Source organism: Manis pentadactyla, chromosome 12 (assembly GCF_030020395.1).
Source record: "Manis pentadactyla isolate mManPen7 chromosome 12, mManPen7.hap1, whole genome shotgun sequence".
NCBI lineage: Eukaryota > Metazoa > Chordata > Mammalia > Pholidota > Manidae > Manis > Manis pentadactyla.
Genome location: NC_080030.1, coordinates 83,158,046 through 83,174,828, shown reverse-complemented (window position 1 = coordinate 83,174,828; position 16,783 = coordinate 83,158,046). Strand labels below are relative to the sequence as shown.

At 37.6% G+C, this 16,783-nt stretch overlaps 1 protein-coding gene and 2 long non-coding RNA genes across 10 annotated transcripts in view; 2 read left to right on the top strand and 1 right to left on the bottom strand.

Moving 5' to 3' along the window:
* LOC118913769 (centrosomal protein of 162 kDa-like) overlaps positions 1-16,783 on the bottom strand; it is a 98,810-nt gene that overhangs the window by 15,313 nt on the left and 66,714 nt on the right. For all 3 annotated transcript variants that reach the window (XM_057489347.1, XM_057489348.1, XM_057489349.1), the window contains 7 exons: positions 15,380-15,506; positions 13,960-14,123; positions 13,128-13,232; positions 10,194-10,406; positions 6,647-7,299; positions 3,661-3,802; positions 1,625-1,723 (listed from right to left, as the gene is read on the bottom strand). In XM_057489347.1, the coding sequence (XP_057345330.1) occupies positions 1,625-1,723; positions 3,661-3,802; positions 6,647-7,299; positions 10,194-10,406; positions 13,128-13,232; positions 13,960-14,123; positions 15,380-15,506 (1,503 nt within the window). The remainder of the gene's footprint in view (positions 1-1,624; positions 1,724-3,660; positions 3,803-6,646; positions 7,300-10,193; positions 10,407-13,127; positions 13,233-13,959; positions 14,124-15,379; positions 15,507-16,783) is intronic.
* Positions 9,415-15,365, top strand: LOC130679839 (uncharacterized). The gene is made up of 3 exons (XR_008992799.1): positions 9,415-9,548; positions 13,140-13,238; positions 14,626-15,365. It is a non-coding gene; the product is annotated as an uncharacterized LOC130679839 (long non-coding RNA).
* LOC130679837 (uncharacterized) overlaps positions 15,529-16,783 on the top strand; it is a 28,119-nt gene continuing 26,864 nt past the window's right edge. For 4 of the 6 annotated variants that reach the window (XR_008992792.1, XR_008992797.1, XR_008992793.1 and 1 more), the window contains exon 1: positions 16,028-16,671. This is a non-coding gene — a long non-coding RNA (uncharacterized LOC130679837). Of the gene's footprint in view, positions 16,672-16,783 lie in introns of all 6 variants that reach the window. The other 2 variants (XR_008992796.1, XR_008992794.1) reach the window with 2 other exon arrangements.

Below are 16,783 nucleotides of genomic sequence, written 5' to 3'. Positions count from 1 at the left end.
TAACTCTAATTTAAGAGTTAAACAACTGTGGTAATAATAACTATGGTTACAATAATCTGCTATTAAATGGTAAAAAAGATATAAACTGTAACATCAATGACCTAAACTGGGAGAGGGAGAAGTACAAATGTAAAGTTTAGGAATTCTATTGAAGTTAACTTGTTACCAGCTTAAAAGAGGGTGTTATAATTTAAGATTATGTTACATATATTTTATGTAAGCCTCATGGTAACCACATGGGAAAAACCTTAGTATTTACACAGATGACTATAAAGAAGTAAAAGCATACTGATACCAAAATCAAAACACACCAAAAAATGGAAGGATATGAAACAAGAAATAATGGATTTATAAAATAGCTAGAAAATAATGAACAAAATAGCAACGGAAAATTGTTACCTATCAGTAATTACTTTAAATATAAAAGGATTAAATTCTCCTGTAAAAAAAACAAACCCAAAATGGAGGATAGATTAAAAAAAAAAAACACAAAAGCAAGATCCAATGATAGACTAAGAGTGAAGGGATGGAAAAAGATATTCAAACAAATGGTATATAAAAGAAAGCCGGTGTAGCCATACTTATTAGATAAAACAGACTTTAAAGTAAAAATGGTAAAAAGAGACAAAGGAGGTCATTATATAATGGTAAAGGGGTAAATCTTTCAAGAAGATACACCAATCATATCCATTATTTATGCACCCAACTTTGGAGCACCCACATATATAAAGCAAAAACTATCAATGCTAGAAAGAAAAATAAACAGCAGTACAATAATAGTTATGAACTTTAATACCTCTCTCTTAACAATGGATAATCCACCCAGAGACAGAATAAGGAAACAGTGGATTTAAACATCATCATAAGCCAAATGAACATAACAGACATAGAATATTCAATTTAGCAACAGCAGAAGACACATTCTTTTCAATCACACATAACATTTTTGAGAACAGAAAATATGTTAGGCCGGCCACAAAACAAGTTTTAGCAAATTCAAGAAGACTGAAATCATATCAGGTATCTTCTCTGATCATAATGGTATGAAACAAGAAATCAGTGAGGGAAACTCACAAATATATTATTTCATAATACAATTAGTTGGATGGTTTGCTTGTGCTAATTTAATAAATCCCTTAGTAATAAAAAATGGTGTATATGCTTCAAAGAATAGAAAGCACAGTTTATCTGTTTTTTTGGACTTTCTAGAAACAAAAGGATCTTAGAGTCATAAAAATGGTGTATCTCCAGGGAGATCTATTTCCTGTGGTGATACTGTCCTGGGTAATCCAGCATCACTGCCATGATTGCTTTTCCTATTTCTTTACCAAATTAAATAGTGTAGTACTTAATGTAGAAATGGCCTTAACCATTCAATTCGCCACTGCTCAGAAAATCTCAACAACAAATACAAATATATAAGTTAATCAGTTAAATATTTGAGCTTCATCTGGAGAAAGCATTCTTTCCATAAAGAAGTTACAAATATGTTCTTGACAGGTGACAGGTATTTTCAGGTTATATCTATTTCTACATTTAAGTTAAGCATTTATACATAAAGATGAATATGATTGAAACAGTTAAGAAATGTTTATGTTGGCCCAATATTTTGGTTATTTCTTACCTCTTTCTGTAGAATTTCTTCTCGAACTTGAGAAACTACAAGAGACTCCTGTTTACCCTGCAGCTCATTAACCTGATTTTGGAAATGCTTTATAAGTACCTAGGAAATTATGTTAGAAGTACAATGTAAATAAGTTTTTCCTTGAATATTATTTGAGAAACAAAGAAAGCCAACTTTTTTTGTACTAAAGTATTAAAAGGATCTTAATATTTTAAAATGACCAAATTCAATGTCAGAAATAAACTGCCACAGGAATAAAGTTTGTTGAATTAATTAAACTCATAGAATAAATTTATTTTGTTTTTTTCAATATTTAATATAAAGCATCATACATATCACAAATTAATGAATATGAATCTATTTGGTTTCTTTAGTAATCTTCTGAAGTTCCAAAAAAAATACCTTTTAAAATAAACCTCCATAAAGTCCAAGCATTTTGAAAAGTGACCAATTATCTTTGTAACACTGGGAATAAGTAGGATAATGTTTCTATTAAAGGGCAATTGACTGAATAAAGACAACATGAGCCTAATAATATCTGTGAAATAACTGTCACTTGTATTTTTAGACAAACCAAAATTCATAAATACTTCCATCAAGAAACTGAAAAAACTTAGGGAACATTTTTATTTCTTATCTCTAATGCTTTTTTAAAAAATTACTATTTTTATGATCAGACTGTGCTGACTTTCATTTAACATACAATTTACCATGTTACACTTAAAACTCTGGGAAAATAATCCTCAGGGCCCTCCAGCACAATGCCACTACTCCTCCTGCCTCTCCCAGACTGCTCCTCAGTCTGCAGTCGTTTGGTACAATGTTTACGCTGCCCACTACCATCCCACTCCTACGTGGGAAGAACTAGACAAGTTATTTGCAAAGCTGTATAATGGTTACTTTTGTAAAGCACTTTATATCTTTTTCACTGAAATATTCAATTCGTTTTTCTGAGCTACTTGAAATTCAATTACAAACCTCATTACATTTCACCCTAAATACTCCAAATATTTCAACATGCGTCCATATAAGGGCATTTTCTCATAAAACCACAATAACATTTTTATACCTAAGAAAATTTATAATAATTTCAAAATATCTAATATCCAGTTCATATTTAAACTTTCCCAATTAAGGGATTTGTTTTTAATCAAGACTATTAAATAATTATTGATGAGAGAGGTGGTGGTGTGATAATTATTCTTGAAGATTTTCCCCCTCAGCTTGTGTTTTACAATTAAAACCTACAGAAAAGAAGAAGAGTACAGTGAATATTCATATATTCTTCAACTTGATTTACAAACTGCTACCTTCTTGCCATATGTGCTTTTTCCTTTTTCTTTTCTGGGCACATGATTTGAAAATAAGTTGGGGATATAAATTCTACTTTAATGCTGTGTTTTCACCTTGCTAACAAGCACAGAAGATGGGCCAAACAGTAGCTATTCATAGATATTCCAAGTAGATATATACACTAACCAAGAAGGAAAATACATTTATTTAAGGAACTGTGGATAAGCTGTCAGCTACCCTGTCATAATTCTTAGAGACTATGCTTCGTAATACTAGAACTGTGGCTACAACTGTGTCTATCCCTCTGTTCATTATTTTGTCCCCAGTGCCTGACTGTAGGCCCCGAATCAATATTTGTTTAATGAATGAAAAGTAATGGGGCAGGAAGAAAGACCAGGATAATTACTTGTCAGCTGGGGCTTGGGAAGGAGGGAAACAGTTCAACATTCAAGTTCAGGTACCAAGGTCTTGACCATCCATTACAACTAACTTAGGAGAAGACCTATTTGAGAAATGTAGGGACAAAACTGTAAAATCAGATATTTAAAGGGTATGACTTTAAAGTTCAATAGTCAAGCATATGGTAATGGCATCTTGTCCTATTAACAAAAGCCAATCATTTCACATTTCTATTACCAACCTCAAAAAGTAAAGTAAAAAATATTTCCCAATTAAATAATGTTCAGTTAACAGTCCTGAAAACAATCATGTTAAAGCCAAAGAAAGCTTGTTAAAGTCATTACCTCTTGAGTTGCTAGTTTGCGATTTAATTCGGCTACTTTGGAAGAAGAATTTTCTACTGCATTTTGGCAAAGGAGTTTCTCTATTTCCCTCTGATGAGAGGCTTTGAGAGATGTGATGTGTGCTGCAGCATCTTCCTTGATCCTGTAGAGCAAATTAAAGAAAACCACATGTAAAAGCAGCTCTTCAATTCAGAGTTAGCACAAAAATAGTGTAAGAAGCCTGAAACTTAAACAAGCAAAGGGAGAGCATGCCCCAGTATTGTCCTGTGTGAGGAGCTTTATACATTATTACCTCTGAGTTCTTAGAACCATTCCATGGGCTTGCTATTATTTGCTGAATTTTATAAGGACAAACTTGAGTTTATGAATGAGTGATGTACCTGGGGTCTAGATCACTAAACTGCAGAGTTGGGGTTCAAACCCAGCAGAGTTGGACCTCAGAATCTGGGCCTTCCATTTGACTCGTCTGGGGCTGAACTTTTGGAAGGAATTAAAGGTTCTAAATGTCTGTGTGGATTTAAAGCAAAGGGCTTGACATTTTACCTTTTAAGATAAACTCAGATTTTTTGTGTAGACTTTTATTTGGGTAATCTCAGTTCCCTACAGAATCTCCAATGCTTTGTCTCTAGGTAACATGCATCAGTTTCTGGCCTATGCATGTGACTCCAGGGCTAGCTCCTGCGTCACAACAATACAGTGATTTTTATGGCGATTATCAGGGCCCAGGGTAATCGGCACCTAATTCATTTGGACCATTAAGTGTGAGAAACCATTGGTTTTTCTCTGTGGCAAAATCTATGCACTCAGAGGCAGTTAGTAAATGGTGAAGTTCTGACTAAAGACTGGATACATTTCTTACAGAAAAACATTTTCTCTCTTATTGGGAAAATTATTTAAAAATGATGGTTTGGACTCAAAGCAGGTACTTAGTAAGTCATTGTTGATATATATTAATATGGAAATTCCCAAACTATAAACAAATTTACCAATCGCTTACTTGACTATGTGAATTATTTCTTCATGGAAATAGTGAGATTAGGGTCCTAGGAAAAGCATAAATAGCTAAAACACCCATGATGTAACTGATCTAAAGTGAAAAAACAGCCTAAAATCCGGGACTAGGAAAGATTATTCCTCACTTCTCAGGCCGAGTTATCTGAGAATCAGACTGACAATACTAAAAAAATTACCAATTATGTTTAGGACAATTTATAGGAAAAATCTTTATTTTAAATTATTTCTAGGAAAAAATGTGATTTCTTCCAAATAGCTCCACTGCTACTATTGCATTCAATACTAAAGAAACAAGGTTTCAGTTTGGAGGCAGTATAGTTGCCACGATGATTCAGTCACTGAATAAGCATTTGTTGGGCGCTCCGGATGCTCATTCTGCTCCTACACCAGGTTGCAGAGTAAGTGTGATCTTACATCAGTTCCCGGGCGCTACAAGGCCGTGTGCGGGCACTGCTTTCTCGGTACACATCACAGGTCACCCAGGAGTCGGAGGTGGGAGCAGGACACTTCCTGCGAAGCTCAGGGAAGTATTTGGTGGAAAAGTTAGGGCTTGAAACATGCAAGAGGCAGCGAGTATAGTGAGCCCCACAGTGGAGTATTAGACCAGTGATGGGACTCGTGACACTAGGCAGAGAAATCAAGTCTTAATTCTTCAGGAAGCTGGGAGTCAGTGGAGAACAGAGTAACTCAGACACAGGAGTGCTTAAAGAATATTAACGGTTTTTAAGCAAGACGAATGGGGGAGACAGCAACCAAAACCAGGGCGGTCAGGGTGGGGCACCGGCTGGCATACTAGGGAGGCCGCTGCACTGTAGTTCGGAGGAAAGCAAGACGGGACCTATTTCTAAAGTACCCCGTAAACTGAACCCAAGAAATGAAGTAAAGCTGGGCCCAGCAACTGAAAAAATATGGTTATAAACAGAGATGAGGAAGTTGGGAGGAGGACCTAGTTCACAGGTAGAAAAGATAATATTTGAGATACAAGAGGAAGAATCCAAACGAAAAAAATATATACACATATGTATGAACCCAGGGAAGAGAACAAGCCTTGCAAAGTAAATCTAACGTCATGGCTCATAAAAGCCATATGAGTGATGAGTTTAGCAATGGAGAAAAATAAACAAAGTCTAAAATTGAAACCGTGGCAGAAAGTCGGATTTTCAAGGAGGGTGAATGAGAGTCAGGAGTCAGTTAAAGGGAAGAGAAAAGGAATTTCGGTCAGAGCTGCTGAGTCATGGAGGATAAGGGGGGAAACCATTTCAGGAAAGGCGGTGTGTTCAACAACGTCAAGGAAAACTACGCTGACCGGGAAAGGTCGTTCCTGAGAGACCGGGTTTCCAGAGGGGTGACGATGAGAGCCGTATTTAAGAATAAGTGAGGCAGAAATAAAAGAAGCTGCTGGCGGCAAAGTGGTGCTGAAAAAGGAACAGCACTTGGTTTGATCAAGTGCAAAGGTCTGAGCATGTGGGGCGGCTCAGAGGAGAGGCAGTGGATAGTCTGAGACTCTGAGGGAGCAAGGGATGAGCAGACTCATTCCTCAAGGAATGAATGGGTGTGATCACTAGATTAATTCAATGAGTTATTTGGGAAAAGAGGACCGACCTTTTCCTCTTAGAAAATCACTAATTTTAATAGTGGCTATTTTGTGACAGCATTTTCCTGTGGTAATTATAAATAATGATATTTGTCTGTAAGAGGGCCCAATGGGTCAGCTTATCAATACCATTTGGACACTTGCAGAAAAACAGGACTGGTCAGCCCAAGGGCATGGTTTGGTTTGACGTGGAGAGTCCGCTTCATCGGATTCTGGGCACAGGTAGAGGATCCTACTCTGAAACAGATCCACGCTTAGCAATGTGATTTGGTAATAAATTCAGTTCAGGGTCAAACAAATTACTGGAAGAAATACATCTTACAATTTTCAAATTTTTATCTTTTCATGTCCCCATGTATTTTTGAATTCACATTTTACCTTTTCATGGAATCTTCAAATTGATTCACTGCTACATCAGATTTCATATGCAGCTCACTCCTCTCTATAGTTAATCTCTGCAGTTCACTTTTCAATCTGCGGTTTTCCTGTAAAACCTCTGAAAGATGGGAATCTGTAAAAGCATCTGGTTGGTAAAGTCTGCCCCCCAGCGCCGCAGAGGAGGAGAGCGCGTCCCCTTTCCCTGCGGGTGGCACACCTTTCTTCACCCTGTTTGTAGTCGCTTCCTCTCTACCCTGGGAACTCTGACTAGAGAGCATCGTCCTTCTCTCCTTCTGAAGCCTCTCCACGGTTTTTGAAAGGTCTTGTATTTCTCTCCCCTTTGCAGCCAGTTCCTCATTAAGCCTCATCAATTTAGCTTTGGCATGAGCCTGTTCCACCTGGAATTCTATAGACTGGAAATCTTTATCATCTTTATCTTTTTTTTTGAGTCCCAATTCAGCTTTCTGATGTTTAAGAATGCCTATCTCAGCTTCAAGGTTTCTTACAGTGACTTGATGGGCTTCCTTCATGTCGCTGAGTTCCTTCTCTAGTGCTTTAACTCTGGAGAGGTCCCCACGCTGGTTCTGAGGTGCTCCCCTTGATCTGGAGGCAAGTAGCTGCTCTTGCTCCTCTAGTCTCTGTTCATACCGAATCTGAAAGGAAAGAATCCACGTAATGCCAAACCACTACCACACATTTCACTAGTCACTGAAGGCCTGCATTCTCCCATTCATTCATTCATTCAGGCGGTCATCACATTTCCTGACGCCTCCAGTTCCATGTTCCTTGAGTCTGTCACGTATTGAAATCCCAGTCTTAGAAGGGCATACCATTGTATATTCTCAAGGTATTTTATATAATTTCATAAGTAACTTGTTTCATAAACATTACATTAGATATTTTGCTTCATAAACACTACATTAGACATTCTGTATACCCCAGAACTTATTTTAAATCTCACAATCAAACTTATTATTGTGTATCCTTCTCTATGCAAACTATACTCTGATGATGAATAGCCAAAGCAACTGCTGGTATTGAAGTCTTTAAGAAATAGCACAGTTTCAACTTTCTAACATCAACTTAGAAATCTCCCAGGTAGTAAGTCAGCTTGGAATTTATTTACTGGAGCTTTAGTATTGTAAAAGTAATAATCTAATACTTTACTCTGCATAGGGAGGTGCAGTAGTGTTTGTTCATTTACTTAATGAGTATTTATTGAGCTACTGCTGAATGCCAGGCACTGTGCCAGATTCTAGAGGGAAAGAAAGTCAGTTCTTGCCTTACGAGTTCCCGGCCTGATTAAGGAGAGTGACACGGCAGTAACTGCAGAGTCCTGTGACTGGGATGGTGGGCCTCCTGATGCAGGGGGCACGAGGCACCTGAGTTATCTGGATGCCCGAGTGAAGGTGGGCAGACTACACATTTAAGTTCAGCCGTGAGGGATGAGTATAAATTTGGGGATAAGTGGAGGCAGGGACATTTTGGAAGTAGGAAGAGCCGTATAAAGACAAGCAAGTGGTTGGTGTGTACTGGGAATCAGAAATGGAAGAGGAATTGGCAGGAAGTAACCAGGGCAGGAGTGAGATGTGCTCAGGGACTGCAAACAAGAAAAATGAATGGGTAGATTTAGATATATAAAAATGGGGTCATGGGTTGGAATTTATGCCTCTTTTTGGTCAGTGGAATATTAACTGTAATTATTGCAATCATTTCTTGAGTGTCTGCTGTGCTCCAGGTATGACACAAGGGCTTTACATACACTCTGCCACTCAATCCTCCTGATACCCTATGAATTTTTGGATTAACTAGTTAAAGTGTTTGAGCATCTACTCTGTGTCAGGCACTTTGCTGGGTTGCGGAATACAACAGAGAGCAGAAGTGGGGTGGTCATGACTCCCAGAAGCTGGATGGGGAGAGAGGTCACTCATGATCCTCCAGATGGGGTGGATGCAGTGGAGGGGAGGGGTGCGGGATGCAGTGCTTACAGAGGGAATCTGTCTGCCCGCGAGTCCAGGGAAGGCTTCACAGGGGAAGCAATGCTTGTTTTGAGAGCTGGACAGGATGCCCTAACTGTGAGGGCCGAGAGTACCGTCAGAGGGCAGAGAACACAAATTACTGTGGCTGAAAGACACGTGGCAAGGAGGAGAAATAGGTCAATGTGAGTGGGCGGTGGATGCATGGTGTGGGGAGGCACTGCGGGGCACAAAGGGGCCTGCCCATATGTGCCTTCACAGGCCATTTATTTATCTTAAGGGGAACAGGAAGCCATTGAGGGGTATAAACAAAGACAGGTGTGTGTGTGTGTGTGTGTGTGTAAGAGATGACAATATGATTTTGCCTTTGGTGTCAAAAGCTGATTAGAGAACGGGGTGAATGAAGTGGGTATGGGTAGACTAGTCGGGAGGTTCCAACAGTAATTGAGCCATCTTTAATTAATGACAGTAGGAGAGTGACACGGTGATGAAAAGGAATAGAGGAACTGAAAGAAACTTAGGAGTAAAAGTGGCACAATTAACAGTAAATCAGAGGCTAAGTTAGGGAAGCTGAAAACTGGGTGGTTAAAGGAGGAGAGCAACTCAGAATTTGGGGAAGTGAGACAAGAAAACGAACCAGGTAAGCGGCTGAAAGATTTGAAGAGGGTGGGGTAAAGGAAACCCCACCTCCGTGGTAAGACCTTAACTAGCAGGCCAAAGAACTTCCAGGTTTTCAACCTTTTCCTGTTCCTGAAACTTAGCATTCTACCGTTGTTGCGTCTCTGAGGACAGAAACCTACGGGGAATGAGGTCCGCATCCTAGAAGCAACGCGGCGTGAAGTCGGTGGCTTTGCTCTGCGTCTCGCCAGCAGCAGAACCTCGGGCAGGAGTTAAACTGCTAACATCTCAGGTCCCTGATCTGCAAGGTGAGTCAGCAGGATCTATTTCTCACAGGTGATCGGAAAGATTACACTGGATGGACCGAAACGCCTGTGAAAGCGTCCGGCATGAATTACTACAGAAACCATGCGCTCAACAAGCTTAGGAAGTAAATTAAGTATCACATCCTGTTTCATATTTGGTCATTGCGGCACCTGTACTTTCTGATACATTCCTGATGAACGCTCAGAAAACTCAGTAAGTAAGACATTGCAGAAGACACTGCCCTGCCTCTTGTTGTATTCTAAAAATTTACTTTCTGTCTCATTCCCTCTCCCTTGTTCAGGTAAATTCAGACAAATGTTTTCAACCACAGTAATTCAAAAAAATATTTATACTGAATATGTATGAGAGATGTTCTACTCTGCCTTTTCATGACTTAATTTCAAATAATTCTAATATCACTGAGAGGGGCTTATGTAAAGATTGTCCTGTGCTTGATTATTCCGTGTTGGAAATAAAAAGTTGCTGACGGAAAACAAAAAGGACGGACCTAGTTTTCCTTTGCATCTGTTAACACTCAAAGGTTTCGTGGGAAAGGACGATCGCAGCTATTTGTTAAAATGAGGTCTAAGAAGCCTCCGGTCCTCTTGGTACCTCTGAGCTCGTCATCATGGCTACTTGGTGCTGACCTTCATTTTCTGAAACTGTTGTTCCATGGTACGAAGGCTTTTCTTTGCTTCTTCATCTTTGCCCTCCAGATCAGCTTCAAGTATTTTTATCCTTTTTTCCATAAATTCTACTGTATTTCTGTCCACTGTATCACCAGCTGCTGATGCAGCCAATATTAAAGCAGGTAAAGAATTGGGATATCTTCTCTTTAGAATTCCTTCCATTTCCTTCACCTATTAAAATATTTTTGTACATTTGTAAGGTTTGATGTATATTAAAATTAAACAGTTTAATGTATAAAACTTACATTATACTATATCAATTGTGTTTAGATTTCAAAGAGATGTTTAATCTATTTTAAAATGATGTCTTTCAATTAGGAAGCAAGGAGGAATAGGTGATATTTAATGAAGTCTTTACAACACTTCTCATTCAGTCTACCATGACACAGCACGGTCTTTCTGTAAGCTAGAACTGCACCAGGGTCCACAGAAATTAGAGCTAGCTATTATAAATGCATATGCATGTATATCTGTTTTTGCTAAAGAAATTATGATTTAAGATATCTTTGGAAAACATATGTGAGCATCAAATGTCATTTCTCCCGGTAAAATGTGTAGGTAGCAGAGTGCCTAGCATATAGTAAGGGCTTGATAATGTTCGCTTTTATTATAATCTGGTCTCAAAAATGACGTTTCCTAGGACAAGATGGGTTGCTGGTGCTGAAAATCCTATTTACAGACTGAACATTGTTCATGTTAGGTATTTAAGGGTCACATCATTTGCAAAACTAAAAGCAAATATTTCCATTCATGAAGATTGCTTGCACATTCATACATGTAATGGAAATTGGGATATAAATACAAATACTTATACAGATACAAATATTGATAATTACATCTGCAAAATTTTCAAAGTTTTGCTTCCTCTGGTATTAAAAAACTAGTAATTAGATGTGAGCATGTAAAGGTATATACACACATACACCATGTATATTGAAAAGAGACTTAGATTTTTTTAAAATCAGTGTTTTAATATACTTATAATTAATGCATTCACTGAAAATTTTAAGACACATTTTCAATCTAATTTTGATATCTTGAAATGTATATTACAGTTTTGGGGAAAATTAGGTTTTATTTGTAGCTTCTTTGATTTGCTTTTTAATATTATTCTTTGGTTACAGATATCCGTGTGGCTGTCATACAAAGTAAAATATTTTAAAATTCTTACTGGAAATTAACCTATGGAATATTATATTAAATAAAAGCATGAATGCATGTAATCTGAAATTTTCATTGTAACATGCATTTCTAATTAGCTTCATTTTTACAAATGCGCTATTTAGAAAAGATATTTTACTGTATAATTATAATCTATTTTATATTTATAATTCATACATATGTGTCTATAATCTATTTATAATTATATCTATAATCTATTTTAGAATATGGCTCCAAAATGATTCTAGATATTTTGTGATGTACATTTATTATAAAATATATATTAAGATTTAAAATCATAAGGCTAGAAATGTTCATGGTCACCGAATAAGATCTGAAATATATACGCAGCAAACTACATAAAATGGTATTAATGAGAAATATTTTAGAAAGATATAATCTAAGATGATTAAGCAATACATTTTTAATGAAAGTGTTAATAAAAAGTATTTACTTTAATAAAGTATTATATTTCTCATCAATATGGATCACCACTTCAAGTCTTAACTTTGCTTTTGAAACACGCTTTATTTTTTTATTCTAGTACATTCAGCTCTACATTACTTCTCTTGAAGTTATCAGGAGGAGTGGTAGTTTCTTTGGTCTTCTCTCTCACAATTCTATATGGTAAACACTGAAAATTCTTGTTTTTACTCATTTATTTTGACATAGAACTGCTCCCACTTTAAATAAACTGGCTACTCTAAATCTTAAACATTGAAAAAATGCCAAGCAATCCTGGACTACACTTACTTCAGAATATTTCTAGCTCTTCAAACTACCTTTGTCCTGTTTCTTTCCTGGCCACTGAGCCAAACTATCAAATTATACCTTTGATAAAAGAACAGGTCCTGTGAAAGTATCAAAGTTAATATTTTGCTTTTTTTTCTTTCTCATAAAACTGGGATAATATTCAGCCCAGTGATGACCTCATTTTTTGGGTTTGTGATGGAATAATACCTGTATGTTTAAGTGTCATGACTTGACTACAGAATCTTGCTCCCTTATGAATGGGGCTGAACATCCTTATTTTGTTTAATATTTAGTTATGAATAAAAGTGTTACTTTATAGTTTTAAAAGTAGAATGAAAAAGTTATTATTTCACCCTGAAAAACTACATCAATGAAAAAAACTTTACCCTAATTAGTGTACTATGATTTTTGAAGAAGGTCGTCCAGCCACATTGACCATGAAATATTTCTGAGCCTGTACAGTGAACAAGAACTCAAAATTACGGCCAGCTCTTTGGGAGGCTGCCTGCTGTTTCTAGGGTGTCTCACCTTTCCCGAGCACCACTACCACAGTCCCCGCTCATGGGTCTCCCTTGCTGTACTCCTCTCTCACCTGTCTTTCGACAGAAGGAATTCTAACTCCACACCCAGTGTTTCAGATTTCTACTTCCTTCTTCCCAGATGTCTAAAAAGAGCTGGGATGCAAAAATAACTTTCCATCAATAGTTCTACCATCTAATGAGGCACATTAGTCTAAAATCTCTTTATGTGTAAAGCCACAGATTATATAAAGTGATGCTGTTTACTACTTTTATTAGTTACTTTAAATATTATATATCAAGTTTATTTAAAGTAGGAGCAGTTCTATATATCACAATAAATGAATAAAAACAAGAATTTTCAGGTTAATATATTTTGTAGGAACTCCTGGAGCAAAAGAGAACATAAAAATGCACTATATATGAAATGCCTTAATGAAAATTTACCCTGAATACATACTTGTCTCTCTAGATCCTGAATTTTTTTGGCATCAGCTGCTCTATCTTTCAAGCGTATCTTCTGCTGAAGAGATGGATTTCCAGATTCAGCTTTCAGTTTCTCGACCTGTCAGTAAGTGAAGAACATGTTAAGAAGCATATTTAAAACACAGAGAAAAACAAGCAGGGCAGCATGATGGTAGTTCCCTCACTCATGCATGAATTCCCAGATGTGGCACTGCATGGAGACAAAGCGGGCAAACAAGCCAAGTCCCTGCTTTCAGGGCACTTACACTCCAGGGAAAGGAGACGGCTGATCAGCTAACAAAGTAAGTCACTCAGTGAATAAAATAACTTCAGAGAGTGACAAGTGCTATGAAGAAAATAAAACAGAGTGAAGGCATGGGAAGAGAGTCGGGGACGACACTGACGGCTGCATTAGATTAGAGAATGTCAGGAAAGGTCTCTCTGGGGAGAAGTTTGAGATGAGACTTGAACAAGGAGTGAGACAAGGGAAGAACCTAGGCCAGAGGCATCAAGTGGAACAGGCTTGGCATGTTCAGGAACCAGGGGGAGGTCTGGTGCGGCTGGGGGACAGTGACTCCTGGGGCTGAGGTACGATGACTCTGGGCAGGTAGGATCCAGACCACATGGGGCCTGACAGGGCACGGTGAGCAGCTTGGATTTACTCTCAGTCTAATCTAAAATAGGCTACACACCTAAAAGCAACCAAATGCCAAACCAGCAATTTGAGTGAACAGAGTTTAGATATTGATTCAAGAACACTTACAAGGCTAAGAACTAATTATTGAAGGTAATGGGTCACCTACAGAAATACATTCTGAAATGACTACCTCAAGTTTGAGCTTCTCAATTTCTTCATTTGCTTCTTTAAGTCGAACTGCATCTCTATCCAGTAGTTCCTGATTTTCAGCAAACCACTGTAATCTTTTTTGCAGAAGACTGATTTCTTCTTTATGTGTTTCTTCTAAAATTTTTATTTCATATAATTTTTCACCTATAAGATAAACTTAATAACTTGACTGCAATTTTTCAAAGTATGGAAATAAACTATATTAAAATATTTTACCTGAAAACCAATGCTTACCTAATAAAAAAGCATTATGAAAAAATATGAGGTAAAAAACAACTGATGTGTGCAAGGTGGTGTCTAGTTTAATCTACTATTAGTAAAGAGAGTTGAAGATTGTGTTCATAGTCCAAATCCTCAAACCTGCAGCAAAGTTGGCTATGTAGAAATTTTTGATAAATCAACTGTTTTCCCACTCACTTTCATTATAAAAGTAAAGTCATTTCCATGAAAAAATAAATGTTAGACTTGAGAGATAATAAGAATGAAGAATTCCTATAATTATATTAAGAAGTAACAATTGCAAACATTAAAGAATGCCTATTATGAATGATTTTATCTAGCACAAAAAACTTACATGATGGATACTATTATTATTATTATTCTGTTTTACTAATGAGAAAAGTAAATGTGGTTTTCTTACAAACAGGTAAGTGGACTTTATTGTACGTATCTTACACTGCAGATTATACCAACACAGAGGAAAGATCCTTACTTGAGCAGGTAAGGGCTCCTCCGATCCACCTTCCTAGTCCTGTGCTCTCCCATCTGAAGCTCCAGTCCACAGGTACGCTCAGTAACGTGCTCATGACACACCCTGGGCAGCCCCTGCCACTCCACTTCTGAATTTTCCCATCTGTCAGGACCTGGCTCAAATGACAGCCTTCCCTTTCTGAAACTCTTACACAGCACCCTATCTCATATTTATTTGCAATTTTAAAAATATTAAACTTTTCTGCATTCTTATCTTTGATTTCCCTGGTGGGGAATACCATATTTATACTTGTGTTTTCTACAAAATTTAGTGCTATTTGTTCATTTGGCAAATAGGTGGGAGCCTATGTTTCAGACCCAGGGATAAAAAGACAGACTATGCCCTCGTCTTTTTAGGTCTAGGTCACCATCTAGGTGGGATGACAGACATGTGAACAATGTCTGTCATCCCACATAAAATGCCATAAATTCAAAATAATCTTTGATTTTCTTTAATCCTGCAATTACTCCTGCTAAAACCTATTAAATGTACATACCTATTACAACTAATTTTTTTAAAATGTCTCTAAAATTAGAATATACTTCAAGGAACAGCATTTTGATTACACTATCCAATTGCTGTTACTTAAATTCAAGAATAAAGAACAGCCATGAATATGAAGGTAAGCTGCTCCAGCCCAGGGTCTTACCTGTGGCGTAAGCAATCTGATCCTTGGCCTGGTCTCTCTCTTTCTTCATTTTTTCCAAGTCTACTTCAAGAGCTTGTTTGTCCTGTTTCAATCTTTTGATGTCTTCTACTAAACTTATTTTTTCTTTCTTGATATTCATAGAATTACAAAAGCAAATTATTTCCAACCATAAAAAACTGTGGTATAAATTTCTCTTTCTCATAAAAACTGGTGCTAATTATTTTTCCTAAATTTTAGCTCTGATTTTATCACTTCTCACAATTACCAGTAGCTCCCTAGAGCCTACGAGTCAGTTTTAATGATCTAACCCAACGCAGCCTGAAGACCTTCCGATCTGCTCCTCCACCTCCCCTGGATCACTGTGCTGACCTCCTAACCGGTCTGCCTCCTCCGCCTGCAGCACATACAGTCTGCTCTCCTCACAACGGCCACAGAAATTGTGTTAAAGAATCAGTTAAGACCACTCCTCTGTCTGAGGCTCTCGGGTGGCTCCCATCCTCCCAGGGCAAATCCAGAGTCCTCACCACGACTTTCAGCGTCATGTACCCCAGCCTTGCCCACGCCTCTGACCTCAGCTACTACAGATCTTACCCCTCCATTCCATTTCAGCCAGAGACTGCTGAGCTCTTTGAACGGACCCAGCACACTCCTGCCCCAAGGTGTCTGCGCTGTGTCCTCTGCCCCCAGATATGTAGGTGGCTCAGTTTCTAACTTCATCAGGATTTCTGCTCAAATGAAGCCTCAGGAAGTTCTTTCTAACACAGCAAACCCACTCCTGTTGCTTTATTTTCTTTTTGCAATGCTTATCACCACCTTTTATGTATTTACTTAAAATTTACTTGAAAAAAGACATCATGTATTTACTTGAATGCAGTACTTTATTTTGGTAATCCTTTTATCATAAATGCATAAAAAATGCTTGGCATATCAAAACACTGTTGCATGAATTCTCAATATGCTCTATGTTCCATGCTCTTAGCCCCTCTTCCTCTACTTGATAAAAATCATACTTACCCTTCAAAGCTTAGTTCAAATGAGTCTATTCCTGCTATCCCCTCCACTGCATCACCATAAACTTCATTATACCTCTAGTCTAGCATTTATCTCTTTCTGTCTCCTATGACATTGACTTGTGTACAAGCCTCTTCTCTTTATTAGGCAGAAAGCTCTACGGGGACCAAGACTGATTTGTTGCTACATTAGTTCCCCCATCTGTGGTGTTGCCTTCTGAGGTTTCAGTTATGCATGCTGGCTCATGATGGCTTGTTTCTCTGTATAATTTTTAACTGGAGGTAATTATCAGTGGGTTTTCTACCTGTAGGAATACTGTGTGAGTTGGGTTAAAGGTGTATATTCCAAGAGCTGTATATTCCAACAGCACACTTCTAAAAGGTCACTAAAAAC